General features: G+C 43.7%; 2 protein-coding genes across 5 annotated transcripts; one reads left to right on the top strand and one right to left on the bottom strand.

Annotated features, from left to right (window-relative positions):
• The first annotated feature begins 6541 nt into the window (after nt 1–6541).
• Nucleotides 6542–9978, top strand: scg2b (secretogranin II (chromogranin C), b). Of its 2 annotated transcripts, none has more exons than XM_034613978.1 (2): nt 6542–6693; nt 7237–9978. In XM_034613978.1, the coding sequence occupies exon 2, from the start codon at nt 7254–7256 to the stop codon at nt 9069–9071; it is 1818 nt and encodes a 605-aa protein (XP_034469869.1). In that variant the 5' UTR covers nt 6542–6693; nt 7237–7253; the 3' UTR covers nt 9072–9978. The 2 variants fall into 2 exon arrangements, with proteins under 2 accessions (XP_034469869.1, XP_034469870.1); XM_034613979.1 differs by lacking the exon at nt 6542–6693 and adding an exon at nt 7011–7134.
• A 412-nt stretch (nt 9979–10390) lies between these two features.
• On the bottom strand, nt 10391–15086 carry ap1s3b (adaptor related protein complex 1 subunit sigma 3b). 3 transcript variants are annotated; one of them, XM_034614170.1, is made up of 6 exons: nt 14934–15086; nt 13080–13258; nt 12846–12954; nt 11743–11880; nt 10953–11014; nt 10653–10794 (listed from the first exon to the last, which is right to left on the bottom strand). In XM_034614170.1, exons 1-5 carry the CDS (start codon nt 14934–14936, stop codon nt 10967–10969), a joined length of 477 nt encoding a protein of 158 aa, XP_034470061.1. In that variant the 5' UTR covers nt 14937–15086; the 3' UTR covers nt 10653–10794; nt 10953–10966. The 3 variants fall into 3 exon arrangements, 2 of the variants coding, with proteins under 2 accessions (XP_034470062.1, XP_034470061.1); XR_004616797.1 differs by having other exon boundaries at nt 10654–10794; nt 10893–11014; XM_034614171.1 differs by lacking the exon at nt 10953–11014 and having other exon boundaries at nt 10391–10794.
• Nucleotides 15087–15186: the final 100 nt, after the last annotated feature.

Raw genomic sequence — 15186 nt, 5'->3', positions numbered from 1 at the left:
GAGACAGTGAAAATGAGTGCAGTGATTTTTGAGGATCAGGTTTGTGATGGTGGAGGCGAACGGGTAGATGGGATCGAAATGGAGACTTCATTGTAGAGAGAGCTGGTGTAGAATTTAAAAAACAGAGCTCAGGAGCAGAACTTCAGGACCAATTGAAAAGCATATGGCGTCCTGCATGCTCATCAATAGGTGTTTAGACAATGAACTGCAAAATCCCCCAGTCTGCACTCATGTCCTGGTATTCCTCTTACTTATACATACCTATTTTTGAAGTGATACGATATGTTTTAGTATACTCCTGGGATATTATAGCCATTGATATATACATATATTCATAAAACACATTATGTATACCTGCCTACATACTTATGGACTATATACAACAGTCTATATAGGCAGATATGTATGTTTATTTCAATCATTCTTACACACAAAGCACAATTACAGTGTACATATACTCATGCAATCATCCTGTGGCATACTCTACAAATTCAGTCTGTAGTGAAAAGTGTATATTATGTACATATTCTCTGCATTTTTATTTAATTCAGTCTTTTATTTTATATCATTGCCTATTTTATTCTATATTCATATGTTCTCTTGTCTACTTCTTTATGACTAACCCTATCTGCTGCTGTCTTATCTCATCTTATCTTATTTTATCTTATCTTATCGCATCTCATTTAATTTGATTTGATTTCATCTTATCTCTCTGCTGTCTCAAATAACAATACCTCTAAATATATCGGACTTATCTGAAAAACGAAATAAAGAAGCCTGCATTTAATGATATGACGCATCTGTATATCATTTCTACACTTAGGTTTGTTTGGATTGAGCGACTTCCAGCTTCTCTGAAGATGACCATTAGCAGAGGTGGAATGGAGGCTCAGCTCATTAATGCAGAGGTATTAAGTCCACTCTCACTGCTCGGCTGTGTTCCTGAGGTGTTACGTGGACATCTGCCCTTTTCAAAAAGCCTGTGCCTGTGCATAGAATCTCCACCTTCATTCCTCTCCTACTCTCCTTCAGTTTTCCTCTCTCTCAGACAGCTCGTTTCCTCCCCTTATATGTCTGCTCCTCTGTCCTAATGGCTCAGACAACATATCTGGGCTCTAATCCCCCAACCCCCCCCCCCCCCCCCCCCCCCCCCCCCCCCCCCATCTCTGTCCTTCGCTGAAACCACCTGCCTCTTGAAGACAAGGGACCACACTTTGACCACAGTAATTGGAGCAAAGGGAGGGATGAGCCGGATGGCTACAACAGAGGAGAAGGAGTAATGAATGCAAGCCACCAAGAAAATGAACTGGCTGAAGAAATGAAACGTCTAATCGAGGAGAGGAGGAGGATGACAACCAAGTGGGAAGAGAGGAGGGTGGGAGACGAGAGACAACGAGGCGGCGTCACCACGGAGACGGTTGAGGAGAAGGTGAGCCATGACAACGGGCGTGCCATTCTCTCCCCCCACCTCATGACGGGCTGATGGGGGTGAAGAGGTGAAGACTATAGTAGGAGGATAGAAACACTGGAAGAGAAGAATAACCACGTGTCCCTGTCACCATTCTCTCTCTCTGTCACAGCGTTTATCCACCTCCAGTGACGCTGCATCATCTTTGAATGTTGTTTTTCACTAGAAGAAATTCAAGGCTGAGGTGATTAAGTGTTTGCGAATTCTACAACCTTGGCTCTTGGTTCAAATCGCAGGTCCTTGAGCTGAAATTAAAGCTGTAGAGCAAGAATCCTGAACACACACAAAAGATCTGAACTCCAGCTTTGTGACGCTCTGTGTGTGTGAGTGTGTGTGAGTGAACAAAAGGGTGTGTGTGTTTTTTGCCGTAGTGACGCATACTAGCCACGGCTGAGCTGATATCATCCTCTCCCCACAGCTTTGATCGACATGTGGGTAAACAGCAGCAGTGTTCCAATTGACTGCTGTAGGTTTACAGACAGATGGAGGAGGTGGGAGACATTATTTAGATACAATGCAGTGATCTGAGAGATAGTGGGGTGGAGAGACAGAGAGAAAAATAAAATCACAATTTTGGACAATAGCTGAAACCTTTCGAGTCACTCAATTTTAAAACTATTTCAACCATAGAGGTGAGATTTGGGGAAAGAGCAACTAATAATATCACAGAATTCGATTTCAAATAATAGTTTGTGCTTTAAGTTTGACTGGAGAGAGTAAGCTTAATGTGGTCGTTTGTCTCTGTGTATCAGCCCTGGGATACGCTGGCGAGCTGTCCACGGTGTACCCCACCCCCTGCCCAATGTCAGTTAGGATTGCGCCCCCCTCAGGCGACCCGGAGGGCCACTTCAGGCAATGATGCAGCACTTCTGGCTTTCTTATGGCCCAAACAAAATGGATGTGAACCTAAAGTGGCCCACCATGTGGTAAATGGTGAATGTGGCCCAAATAGCACAACACTAACAATCTTTGGCCCCTTTGGTTGACATGCGGTATTGCTGTGGCTTACTTGTGGCCCAGATCTGGCAAACAGGAGCGGACCACCGGTGTGCCATCATTCCATGTGGTATGTGGGCCAGATGTGGGATGTATGAATAAATCCGGGCCAAAGCTATTTTGCCATGTGGGCTATAGGATAAGCGTTATAGATAATGGAGGATGGATGAATAACTCTGTGGATCAGGAGTCTCTTTTGACCATATATACAGTAGAATTTTCCTATTTTGGCCATGTAGTTTTAGGTTTATTGCAAAGAACCACCGATGTTTTCTTGATTTGTTGATGATTTTCCTTGCACTATTAATCCCTTTTTCAATCTTGTCTTATTCATCTCTTTATTGTTTGTTTTTTTATCCCTTGGTATGCCTGCTCAGAAACAGAGCAGCCACACACATTTCACTGCATGTTTGACCTTGTAACTCTGTGCATGTCACAAATTAAAAAATCCTTGAATTTCTTCAAGCAGATGTTCAATTTGGCCTGGAGCCTTTCAGATTGACCCTTCCTGCAGATGTATATGTGTTTGCTACCTGAGGTTTATCTCCACATTTTGAGCAGTAGAGCTCCCCTATCCTGCTCCTTTTCGGGGATAACCACTGCAAGATTTCACGAAGACAACAACAAACCTTTTCCTGAATGTGCAACAGATTATTAATTGGGGAGGAAAAGGAGCAGCTCAGTATATAACACTGTGCATCCAACAGTATTAACATCAATATCGTTGCCAACAATTACTTTTGTATTTTGCAAGAATAAATCAAATTTGCATATAGACAGATGGAGATGGAGAAAGTCTCAAAGTAATGAAAACCAGGAAACAAAGCCAATGAGAGTGGCACTAAGGACTCTTGATCTAATTACATATGATTTTCCTCCTTCCATGCTGCAATTCTCATCAATGGAGAAAAAGAGAGTGAGGAAGAGAGAGAAGATGCAGCAGTGCTGTTTAGTGGAGAGTTTTCTTAACGTCTATAGTAACAATGTGGGTCCGTATGGAACGATGCACACAGACAGCACATCACAAGCCCCGGAGGCAGGAATCATGGAATCATTCAGTGGATCTTCTGCCACCAGGAACCTGCTGGGATTTGATTTTTTAAAACCTCTGATCCATCATTCAGAGCCATCATCTTGCTCTCAAGGGACTGATATGACTAACACAACAACAGTTACACAGACAAATAGACAGTTTATTTATATATATATAAAAAACATATACACTATATATAGTTTTATCCACTGAGACTTTTTCCAAAGTGATCAATAGCTTAGATACTGATGGTTGGGTTTGAATAAAACCCATGTCCCTCGACAAAGTAATTTTTGTTCTTTGTTGTGTTGCATCGTGACTCACTCACATCATAGCAACCATATGAGAAGTTATTTTTAGCTCTTGCACAATGTGGTAAGAAAAAAGGCACATTTCAGCCTTACTGGCTGAAAGAAAAAAAACAAGTATACCTGTGTCCTGTAAATAGACACAACCTCCGACAATAAAATGGCTTTGAATCTGGACAGATATTCCCTTCTAAAATATTGTGTCTCAGCTTTCATTCGCTGTATAAAATATTGATCACATCCACTCTTGAGTCCACACAAGTGTGACATTACATCTGTCATTGCTCAGCCAATTAAATGAGCTGAACGTTTGCGTTCGTCTTCATGCAGCCTCTGAGAGCTTGTTCATTTTGGATAAAATTGAAAGCGGATAATGAGCATATTCTATTATCGGTATCTTAATGGGAATGTAACCTTTAAATGATTGATGCTGCAGCGTGCGGGCAGTCATGACCTCTGGAGCTGCTGCTGCTCAGGGTGGAGGAGGCTGTTTTCTGAATGGATAGATGTGATGTCAGAGGAGTGATGCTGTGCGATTATACAACACATCGTACAAACCACATCCCCCTCCTCTCCATTGGTCCTCCCATTCAGTTTTATCCCCCATTTTCTTTCTATTTTTTTGTGCAGACACACACACACACACACACACATTGGTGGGAACTTAAACAAGCCAGCGCACAGCAGCACCCAGGCAGATGGATGTGTTGCTTTTTACCGTCAGGAGGCTCTCTGCAGAGAGCCGGCAGCTGGTGGTATATACGTTCAAGTAAAAAGCACCTCCAACGTTGCCAAAGTCTTTTTGCGATGATGACGCATCATGTGCTGAAGGTTTTTTCTTTTACCAGTTTAATGGATGTGAAAGGATCACAACACGGACTAAATAAGGATCATATTGGATGCAATTAGATGTGCAATGAAAGTGAGGGGGCTGGCCAGAGCAGGTCTAAAATGGAAGAGCACTTATATGGGATGTCAGAGGGCATTGAGTGGAATAGTTAAATCACTTTAGATGGTATGGAGGAGACTTGAAGCGGCTGGAGCATCAGTGAGGGTAAAACCATCCTAATGCAGCTGAATAGGCACACAGGCTGTAGACAGAAACAAAGACTGGAGCAGGGAAAGCATGAAACAGGAGTACTGGAATGTACGTTATTACATTTCATTTAAATGTTTATTACTTTTAAAGCATTGGGCTGAAAATCATGGTTTGTGAAAGCGCTGCACATACAGCGTATGATGAATATGTGCGTGGAGCGGTGACTTGTACTGTAAATTCCTTTGAGTATAAAAAAGTGCTTTTTAAATGCAGTCCATTTACCATTTGTTTCCCCAAGAGGAATAGTTTGGAAAGCATATTGCGATAAAGCGTTTTTATATCTGTTTTTTCTTCCTAAAGAGAAACTAAGAATTAGATAGTAAGAGGACATTATTATGGTTTCTCAATCAGGGATGGACCCACTTTCGCACATAGAAAGATTATTTTGGCTCAGACACCAAACACTGTCATCCGACACATACCACATGGAATGATGGCACACGGGTGGTCCGCTCCTGTTTGCTAGATCTGGGCCACAAATAAGCCGCAGCAATACCACATGTCAACCAAAGGGGCCAAAGGTGGCCCAGAGTTTAGTATTGTGCTATTAGGGCCATATTCACCATTCACCACATGGGCCACTTTAGGTTCACATCCAGATTACACTTTGCCTAGAGCACCACATGTCTACCAAAAAAAAGGCCCACATTTGTTTTGAGATATTTGGGTCACATTTACTATTTTGCAAGTGGACCACTTTAGGTTTACATCCATTATCTTTAGGCCACAAGAAGGCCAGAAGTGCCGCATCATTGCCTGAGGTGGCCCACATCCGTACGCTACGTGGTGAGATGGTTCAATGAAAAAGTCCTAACTCAAAATCAGGCCTACATGATGCTTGCATTTATTAACATAACCCCTGTTGTTTGCTGGATGATATTAAAAATAAGTACTTAATTAGTAGTATAGGTTTTTGATCTCAAACTTTGCCACCACCCTTTGCAGGTGCCCCCTTTATCTTTGTCAAGATGCAGAATGCTGGAGCTGTGGCCCCCAGCCGACAGGAGGGTGTCTATCACCGTCACTGTCAGCGGGGGGGGGGGGGGGGGCGGGGGGAGAGTGAGAAGAGTTCATGAATGAATGAGAGAGAGAGAGAGAGAGAGAGAGAGAGAGAGAGAGAGAGAGAGAGAGAGAGAAGTGAACTGCGACAGCAACTCCGTGGTGGTTTGAGCCTGTGAGTCATCGCTACAGGGTTTAACTCTTTACGTGCCATGGCGACGACAAGTGACGGTGAAAGCTTCCCACTGTTTTACACTCAGATGGCTGTAAATGTTCATTCACGACCCCCCAGTGAGAAAGCGAATACTTACTTTGGCACATTATTATGGGACTTTTCTGAAATCAAGTTACATCTCAATAAACGAGAACCTCACTGATGCTCAGAGAGAATATTTATCCCTTTTAATTTAGCTCTCCAAAGTCTGCTGAAGCAAGTTTAGGAGTTGAAATTCCCCCCGAAGATCATTCACATAAACATATCAACTGTGTCTTCCGACTATTAAACGTCTCTCCGGTCAGAATACTTTCTACTGAGCGGTGCTGATGTGCAACAGACTGCACGGAGGGGCTATTTTTAAATACGGCCATATAGCATATCATAAACCTGAATCATTTATATGGATTTTTTTTCCAGGAGCGGGCTATTGCGTGTGTTGTGTGATGACGCGGTGGTCAGGTGTCTCCTCATAAAACGAGGGGAGCTGTCCAAGTGCTGAAAACAGAAGAGAACTGCACCGCTTCGGAGGAGATGCTATCAACCCTCACCACTGTCTGAGCTTTATTTCCAAAGGTAAGACGCACATTTCATTTTAAAGCTTCTAGTTATTTTTATTTTAGTTCAAATAAAATGCCTCTCCAAATGTATTCGATAGGAAGGTGTTGTTGTTGTTTTTTTCACCATCTTCGCAGGTCTCGACTCTTGACACAGGGCTGTTCATTGTGTTGAAATACATCAACAATTGGCGTTTACATAGAGTTGTGTTGTTGCTATGGTGAAATAAAGGGCAAGGGAGAGATAATATTTTTTAATGATGGCTTATGTTGTTAAGAGGAAATCGGATGCTGAGGTTGCCCATAACAACGCGGGGAGTGACTCATCCAGTGATGTGAATGTGTCTCCACACGCAGGAGCATCATATCATTCAATTTGCACAGCGTAAGTCCCAGATAGGCAGACAGCGCTCGGATCAAAACAGACTCCCTCACGCTTATGCTTTCGAGCAAGGTTTTGGTAAAAAGGTAAAATGTATAGAAATATACACATCCTGGTGGTTTTGCTTTGTTTTGTTTCCCCCTCTGCTTCGCTAATAATTCGTGCTCTCTTGATTTCCAGGTAACAAATAGCCTATAATGCTGCATTTCCACCACAAGTTGCCCACGGGGGGAGCCGTGGTCCTGCTCGCCTTCCTCCTCCACGGATGCGCCGTGCAGGCTGCGTCTCTCCCCCGCCACTTCAGGCTCCGAGGCGGGGAGAGTGAGGGGCAGCCGGCTGCCTACCCACCGAGCCCCGACATGATGAAAGCCCTGGAGTACATTGAGAACCTGAAGCAGAGGAACGGGGGCCGACCTGAGCCCGCGGATTACGACGAAGTGGACAAGTTCAAGATCCTGCTTCAGCTCGCCGCGCAGCAGGACGAGAGTCCCGGGGATCGCCAGCCTGCTCCCGGCGCGCAGAGGCAAGACATTACCGCCGAGCAGCTGATGAAAGCCCTGCTCAAGTCTCTGCAGGATCAGGCCGGGAGGGAGGCGAAGCTCAGCCCCGCACCTGCGCCCAGGAACGACCGCCGAACGCACAGGCACCGCACCAAAGACACCGAAGTCCCCCAGAGCGCACCGTCTGAATACGGCAATTTCCCCAGACCCCACAAGAAGTACCCGCTGATGTTTGAGGATGAGGAGAACACAGACGCGTCAAAGCGCGCCACGGAGGACCTGGACGAGCAGTACACTCCCCAGAGTCTCGCCAATTTGCGCTCCATCTTCGAAGAGCTTGGGAGGATGCCCACGCTCGGCGGCCAGAAGAGAGACTTGTTCGGGGACGACGACGACGAGGAGGAGGACGGGTTCAGCCTGAGGAGCCCGGCCTACGAGGACGTGGCCGGAGGAGAGGAGTGGGTCCCCGTGGAGGAGAGGGAGGAGACGGAGGAGATGGTCAACGGCAGCCACGAAGAAATGGCACGGGCGCTCGGTGAGCAGGAGGAAGCCGAGAGGGAGGAGATGCAACGCCGGGCCAACCAGAACCAAGAGGGGGCTGATGATGACACCAAGCTGGTAGATTATTACCTGTTGAAAGTCCTGGAGATGAGCGACCAGACGCAGAAGAGGGAAAAGACCGGGGAGCAGAGAAAGAGACTGATCCGCCCCTCCATCGTGGATCCCCGGACAGTGAGGGAGCTGCTGGAGCTCTCCCTGAAGCTCCACGTCCCCCCACAGGACCTCATCGACATGCTGCTCACACAGGAGCTCAGGAAGCTGCACCGCGACCGCCAAGCCCCGGTGCGCTACACCACCAGCCAGACCCCAAAGATCAGGTACTACAGCCGCAGACTGCCCGTCAAGAGCAAGCCCCCCGTTGAGGACATGGACAGGGAGGACTTTTTAGACATCATCGGAGTGGAGACCATCAGCAACGAGTATCCCATTGTGCAGAGACCGATGAAGACCTCTCCCTCCTCGGACAGAATCCCACTGGCGTCAAAACCCCCTGCAAATCCAGGTCCGGTCAAAATCCCTTCTCCCGCCGGACGCAGGGAAAACCTGTTTTTATCCGAGCTCAACAAGATGCCCCTGAAGCGTCAGTCCGACGGTGCCAATGATGAAGATGAGGACGACGAGGACGGCGGTGACGTGGAAGACGAGGTGACGACCTACCTGGCGGCCAAAATCCTCACGGAGTACCCCAACACCATCGCCAAGCGGGACACCCAGGCGCAGCTGAAGGGCCAGTTCCCCTACGAGCTGTACGAGCGCGCCATGAAGGACTACCTGGGCCAAGCGGACACTGCGCTGAGGCCGGTGGCCAAGAGGGAGAGCGAGGTGGCCACGGAGGAGAGAGTAATGCCCACGGAGGTGCAGGGGAAAGAGGAGACACCGGCCAAGACCTCGGCTCCACAGACCGTGAACGAAGAGGAAGAAGGGCACCGTGAAATGACAGTGGCAGGGATGTAGCCCTATCCCCCCCTCCCCCACCCACCCCCACCCTGCAAGACGCACGAAATTATGAATATAGTATTTATACTGTCTCAAAAATAAAGTTTGGTGGACGTGATCTAGTTTACAAACATTTCTATTATATGAACTATAGCTGGTATGACTAATGTCACCCCCAATGAAAATCAACTATAGCAATCGTACAGGTCCAACACAATTTTGTGAAAAAAAAAAATACTAGTCCCTACTTGCTGCAAGAATATTTTAGAAATATTATCATTATAGAGTGAGGATATTAAAGGTGCAATCCGTGCACAGACGAGGAGAAGGGGTATCCTCTAAACACCTTGATTGGATGTAAACCTGTTGTTACTCAGAATTTGCCAATGAATACACTAATATTAAAACAAAAATTATAGAAGTTTTGTGATGTTGTTCAAAGTTTGTTAACATTAATGGTGTTTGTAAGCAGGCCTATATTTTCAACTATAATCAGCTGAGTGATGGTAAAAAAAAAAGCTTATTTTTCATGTCAAACTATACAAATACATATGTGAATATACATGTAAATTATAAAGTATATTGCTGACTGGGCCTTTAAGAACACAGTGTATACAGTATAATGGCAGGGGTACAATAGGAATATGTTTTTCTTATAGGACAGCGTGCCGGGCTGAAATTGAGCAGGGTCGTGACTCGTTCTATATTCAGGGTTAGTGGATGTAATGTTACTACTATTATGGATAGTTATTTCCAAGTCTAAATATGAGACCGTCGCCTGCCTTCCAACCCTTTCATACTGCGAAGCTCTGTATCGTTGGCCTACCAGTGGTTGTGCTCTGTATGCTCATTTTTAAACCATTTTGTACATGTTCAATAATGTGTGATGAATAACAGATGAATAAAGCATCAGCGGTATTATTTTTCTCCTTGCTGAGTTGTGTTGCCTTATTAAAACAATTTTTTTTTTAAATCACACCATAGACATACAGGTTTATCAGAGGAAGCTGGGAAAATATCATGTTGATCTTTGGCTTGGTTTCATCAACACTCATTTATTAAGGTGGATTCCTTTGATAAGAAATAAATCAAATACAAAATGATTAATCAAAGCAGACTGTTTTATCAAAATACATATTTTAAACATAAGCTTCAATATCATACATTTCACATCATGAAAAACAGTGATGTTCACACCCACACGAGCAACGGCTCATTTTCAACACCAATGATCCCACACAATAATAATATTTTATACAGAGTAAAAACATTATGAAACATACCATAATTACTTTCATTCATAATTTGTTATTTGCTAATGTAAAATTATTTATTTATAACTTCACAGAAATTCTGCATCATTTTCATGCAAACAGTCCACATGGTGTTTTTGGAACAAAGATATCCAATATCCCTGGACCTGTATTACTACTTCATTCACTTTTTTATGATAATCAATATAAAAGCATTACTCCCCAACCCCTTCCTTCACTTGAATGCATAACTATGAACAAACACACTTACTCTCAAATCAGGTTATATTGCCTAGAGCAGGAGCAGACATTCAAGACGGCAACTTTTCCCTTTGAAAATGTGCAGTAGAATCAAAGCTAATCCCGTTTTCCACATTCAGAAACGTCTTGGACTCGTGCACAGTACACTTGGTTCCTGTATTCCTCCCCCATTTATGTCCCTTTTCCATGATTTAAAATGCAGGTTTGCTCATATACTCCTCCATGGTCTAGGAAAAAAAAGGCACAAACAAGAATAATTAGCCTTTAGCCTCTTTGAAATACATCATGATACAATTAATATTCACTGGCACATGTATATAATCACCTGTCATAAAGTGCTGAGCACACCAACAAACGATAGATGACTAACACAAGCACATCTAACCTTTCTGTCCATATTCAAGGTGATCCAAACAGCTCCACCTCATACCACTCACTGCTGTCATCCTGAAGCGATAATGGTCACAATGAATGGGAGGCTATACTGCACATAAGCCAACTCTAGATTAGAAGTGTTAGTCAGCGCTACTCAGAACAACAGAACGACACACCCAGTGAAACTACAGTAGCACACAGAGCCAGGGACGCTACAGGGAGAACGGGAAGAATTAGTCAAAAACTTGTTTTAAAACCTACGCCACGTTCCAGGGAGATCTGTCTCTCACTCGCCATAACACGGGCAGAGAGAGAGAGAGAGAGAGATACACACACACAAGCACACGCAGAAGGGAGGAAAACCAGCAGCACAAACACAAATCTATTCGAAAAAGGTGCAACAGCTAATATTCAGAAGCCTGTTAGCTATGGGAAGGACAAAGACACACCAGGGACTCAGCACCACCACTGTTAATTGATCTCATTTTGACACACACACTACTTGCTGGTAAGCTCACACACAAATTGAGACAAGTTCTCATGATGGAGCTTGATACAGCATTTGTGGTAAATGTTGTTTGGTAAATTACAAGGAAAATCGATTTCATCTTAAGCTTTCTAATTACCCCACAACCGAGATTTGAGAAAATATATAATCACCTCTAAACAAAACTCCAAATCATGTCACTATTCCTTTAATGATTCTGATCCATGCAACACACGTTACATGGTCACACCACAGATGCAAGCCACGCCCTGTGTTGTTTCTGAGTGTTTGCGTGTGTGTCACAGCAACTCACCTCCTGTAGCATGTCCGAGGCTTCGATACAGCGATTCACAATCTGTTTGGAGGTTTCTTGTATCTCACCGCCAATAAGGAACTCATCCAGGATAAAATAGGCCTTCTCAAAGTTAAAGATTATGTCCAGCTCACACACCTGAGAGGAGGTACGAGGGCGGATAAGCCGGTTATTATTACGATACAACATACATATGGAAATTGTCAGATTTAAAATGCTTGATATATTTCCAGTAATATGCCCTTGATTTAAGCCACAGTTAAAGCAACATTATGCAACTTCACCTCACCCTGAACGCCTGTTTAGTCTGATAGTCGCATCTTAAATCATCAGAAACGGGAACTGCAAGTTCAAGAGTAATGCCGAACTGTAGATCAGTCACATAGACTAACATTGAAAAATAAATACTTGCAATTATTAAACACACAAATGATTGAAGTTCTTTCAAATTAAAGTTTAAAATTGTGTTAATGTAACTTGTTAACTTCAAGTTGATTTTTATTTGGATCTGCACCGAATTGCACAAACACAAATATCAGTCCCCTTTTTTTTTTATCATCAAGATCCATGAATTCTTCTCTGAGAAATCAACTGTATAACACAATTTTAAAGAAAGTAAAAAAATCCCTGGATCTGCAACAAAACAGGTTCGTCCTTGAGTCACGCCCTAACCCTCCACAAACTGTCATGGAAATCTTTTGAATAATTTTTGCATAATCCCGCAGACAAACACAGACAAAAAGAAAACCCTCCTGAGATGTCAAACTTAATTCATTTGTGTGTTAACAATAGAAAATAATCTTTTAAGGTGGAACAACAATTTTCTTTTTTTCAGTGTAGAAGTCAGTAAGAAGAGTGTATCTCCATTATTTAGTGAGGAAACTTAAAATATATCATGAAATCTGAGCAGAGTTTGGTGTATTTGTTACAGCTGGAGCTCTTCGGACTCAGGAAGCAGGGGATCGTGAGGACATGGAGGCCGAAATAGCTGATCACCATGTGTGGCTGCAGAGGGCGCTGTTGCTCAGTAAAAGTTGCATAGCGTTGCTACCAGAGAGTATAGTTGCATATTGAATAAAATATTGTGAAACGCAGTGAAATACATTGCCAAAGTACTTGTCCAGCAGCTCCACATAACGATGAATAACCTCCAGGGCTAGGAGCTCATTCTCATCATTGTCTATGGCCAAGCAGAAATACAAGCTTGCATACCTGAGGGAAAAGGTGACATTATTATAAACTGGCATGGATGGAGATAAATATTACACAGCAGCTGAAACAAAGACGCCTGCTGGCTAAGACAGTCATTTAAACAAACATGTGGAGGCAGCATCCACCTCTTGTAAATGATTTTGAGGTCTTTCCAGTGTAGGAAGTTACAGGAGCGGGGTTGCCGTGCCAACACCATGGTGGTCATGTCCCTGATGATCTTCCTCTTCTCTCGCTCTGAAATGGGTGTGAACCACTTCTGCAGACGCAGTTTCCCCTGGCGACTGAAGAGCAGCAGGAAGCGCATCTAACAACACAGACACACACAGGGATCAGAGGGGCAATCATGATACATGCATGGACTGTGGGGGTGACTTGTATGAGCAAATACACAGTCATTCCGTAGGACATTAACTACCGTCTACACACACAAACCAAGGGTCAAACCTGTGACTTGCTGTTGTCATGGCTCATTAAATAGTAACTCCACTGACACACAAAGGGGGAAAAGAGACGAGGGTCAACAACTGGTCGAGGAAGAGGTGGACGGAAGTTTCCTTTTTCACGATCTTCAAGAGAGTTAAGGAGTTGGGTTACGGATGTTTGGAGAACATGCTTCCGAGCATTGGAAATACATTTGGCTACACATCAACATTAACTTGTGGTTTTGAACATCAGCTCAAAACCACACTGCCACACTGTTCCGTTTTACCTTCCTCTCATTGTTCATGTAAGAGAGGCTGGTATGAGGCAGTGAGTTGGTGTTTTCACTGGGTGACATTTGTCCTCATCTAGATTGTTTTGATGATTTTTGTGTTGCATCTTCAGAAATGTGTAATTTTGTGGTGTATAAATAAAAAATGGCACATCTTGAATATCTTTGCATAACATCTTATAAATAGTTATTATTTTAGTTTATCTGTAAATCTCTTCATGTGCTCAAATAGCCTCTTAAGTGCATGATTCATTTTCAAAACTATTTTTAGATCATAATAAACAGGGTAGAGCTCATTTATTATATTGCTGGGGCCATGATAATGTTATACTTTAACTTTGTAACCACTTAAAGCAATTGCTCTTAACAAAATGAGGAAATACATTTTTATTTTTTTTGTATTTCTTCACATTTGCTTATGTATACTAAAAAAACTGATGCAAGGTCAAAATTGATAAACAAGCATTCGTACACCCAGACCCATAGTTTAATAGGCTGAAAATTCAAACTCTTAATACTGTCACATAAAGATTATCGTACATTATGAGAATTTTGGTATTAGAGATCCTACACTGGGCAGAGGGTGAGATTATTGTACACATATAATAATTATCATACATCTTGCAAATGCAAAGCACATTAACCTTTTTCAATTGTTACACATTTAAAAGTCTTTTAAAAATCAGGTTCATGCTTTTAACAGTTTTAGCCCCCCGATTCCTTTACGTTTCTAAATAGGTTCAGTGTTATTAAATCCGTGTATTGTGTTCCGGTTTGATTGTGTGGCCCTGCAGAGGAGATATCATGTGTCAAAGAGAGAACTTCCTGGTTAAATAAAAAGGTCAAATAAAAACAAAAGGACACAACTGGAGGCATGTTCGAAGTGAACACATTTCACTGAAGAAAAGCAGCAGGCCCACAACCAGTGTTTCAACAGGTGTGTGCATCCCCTGTGTCAGAGGCAGTAGGCAAATTAGGGACCGTGCTGAGCTGCTCCTCTCGACGGAAAGTCACTAAACCTGTTCTACCGAGAGAGGGGGGAATCGAACCCCTCACTTCCGACTGCGGGTGAAAGTGGATGATAAGAGAATAACAGAAACTCAGTAGAAAACCCGAACACAGCTGCCGTCGCTCTGCCCGACGAGAGCACACAGGCCTGAGGTGAACAGGAAGCGGTGCGGAGCTGCAGTGTGTAGCATTAGCCACCTGAGCGTCAGCCGCATCAGGTGTGAACAGGTGAACACAGAAACACCAGACAACTACTCACCATGGTCGACGTCGCAGAACAAAACCGATACGCGACAGTAAAAGATTATTTAAAAACTAATTTTAAAATCAACACTTTAACCCTGAGGACAGGGTCGAACTGGTCCGGACTCAACACATTGCTACGCGTCGTCCACTCCGGGCACCAGCAGAGGTTGGGTTAACTCCGCCCTCCCGGGGAGCGGTGCCTGCAGGACCCGTCACCAAATCAAACAACCACCTGGATTGGTCACAACCAGCCAGTCCTGTAACAC

Source organism: Hippoglossus hippoglossus, chromosome 17 (genome assembly GCF_009819705.1).
Source record: "Hippoglossus hippoglossus isolate fHipHip1 chromosome 17, fHipHip1.pri, whole genome shotgun sequence".
Lineage (NCBI taxonomy): Eukaryota > Metazoa > Chordata > Actinopteri > Pleuronectiformes > Pleuronectidae > Hippoglossus > Hippoglossus hippoglossus.
Note: the sequence above shows the minus strand (reverse complement) of the source record. Positions and strands in the feature narration are given on the sequence as shown.

What these genes read in the sequence shown, in the direction of transcription:
- scg2b (XM_034613978.1), top strand. Translation starts at nt 7,254, where the DNA reads ATGCTGCATTTCCACCACAAGTTGCCCACGGGGGGAGCCGTGGTCCTG.
- ap1s3b (XM_034614170.1), bottom strand. An exon ending in TGGACAAGTACTTTGGCAAT is followed by an intron (nt 11,881 to 12,845) that starts GTATTTCACTGC and finishes ACCTCCTCTCAG; the next exon opens with GTGTGTGAGCTGGACATAAT. An exon ending in CCTCGGACATGCTACAGGAG is followed by an intron (nt 11,015 to 11,742) that starts GTGAGTTGCTGT and finishes TTATCGCTTCAG; the next exon opens with GATGACAGCAGTGAGTGGTA.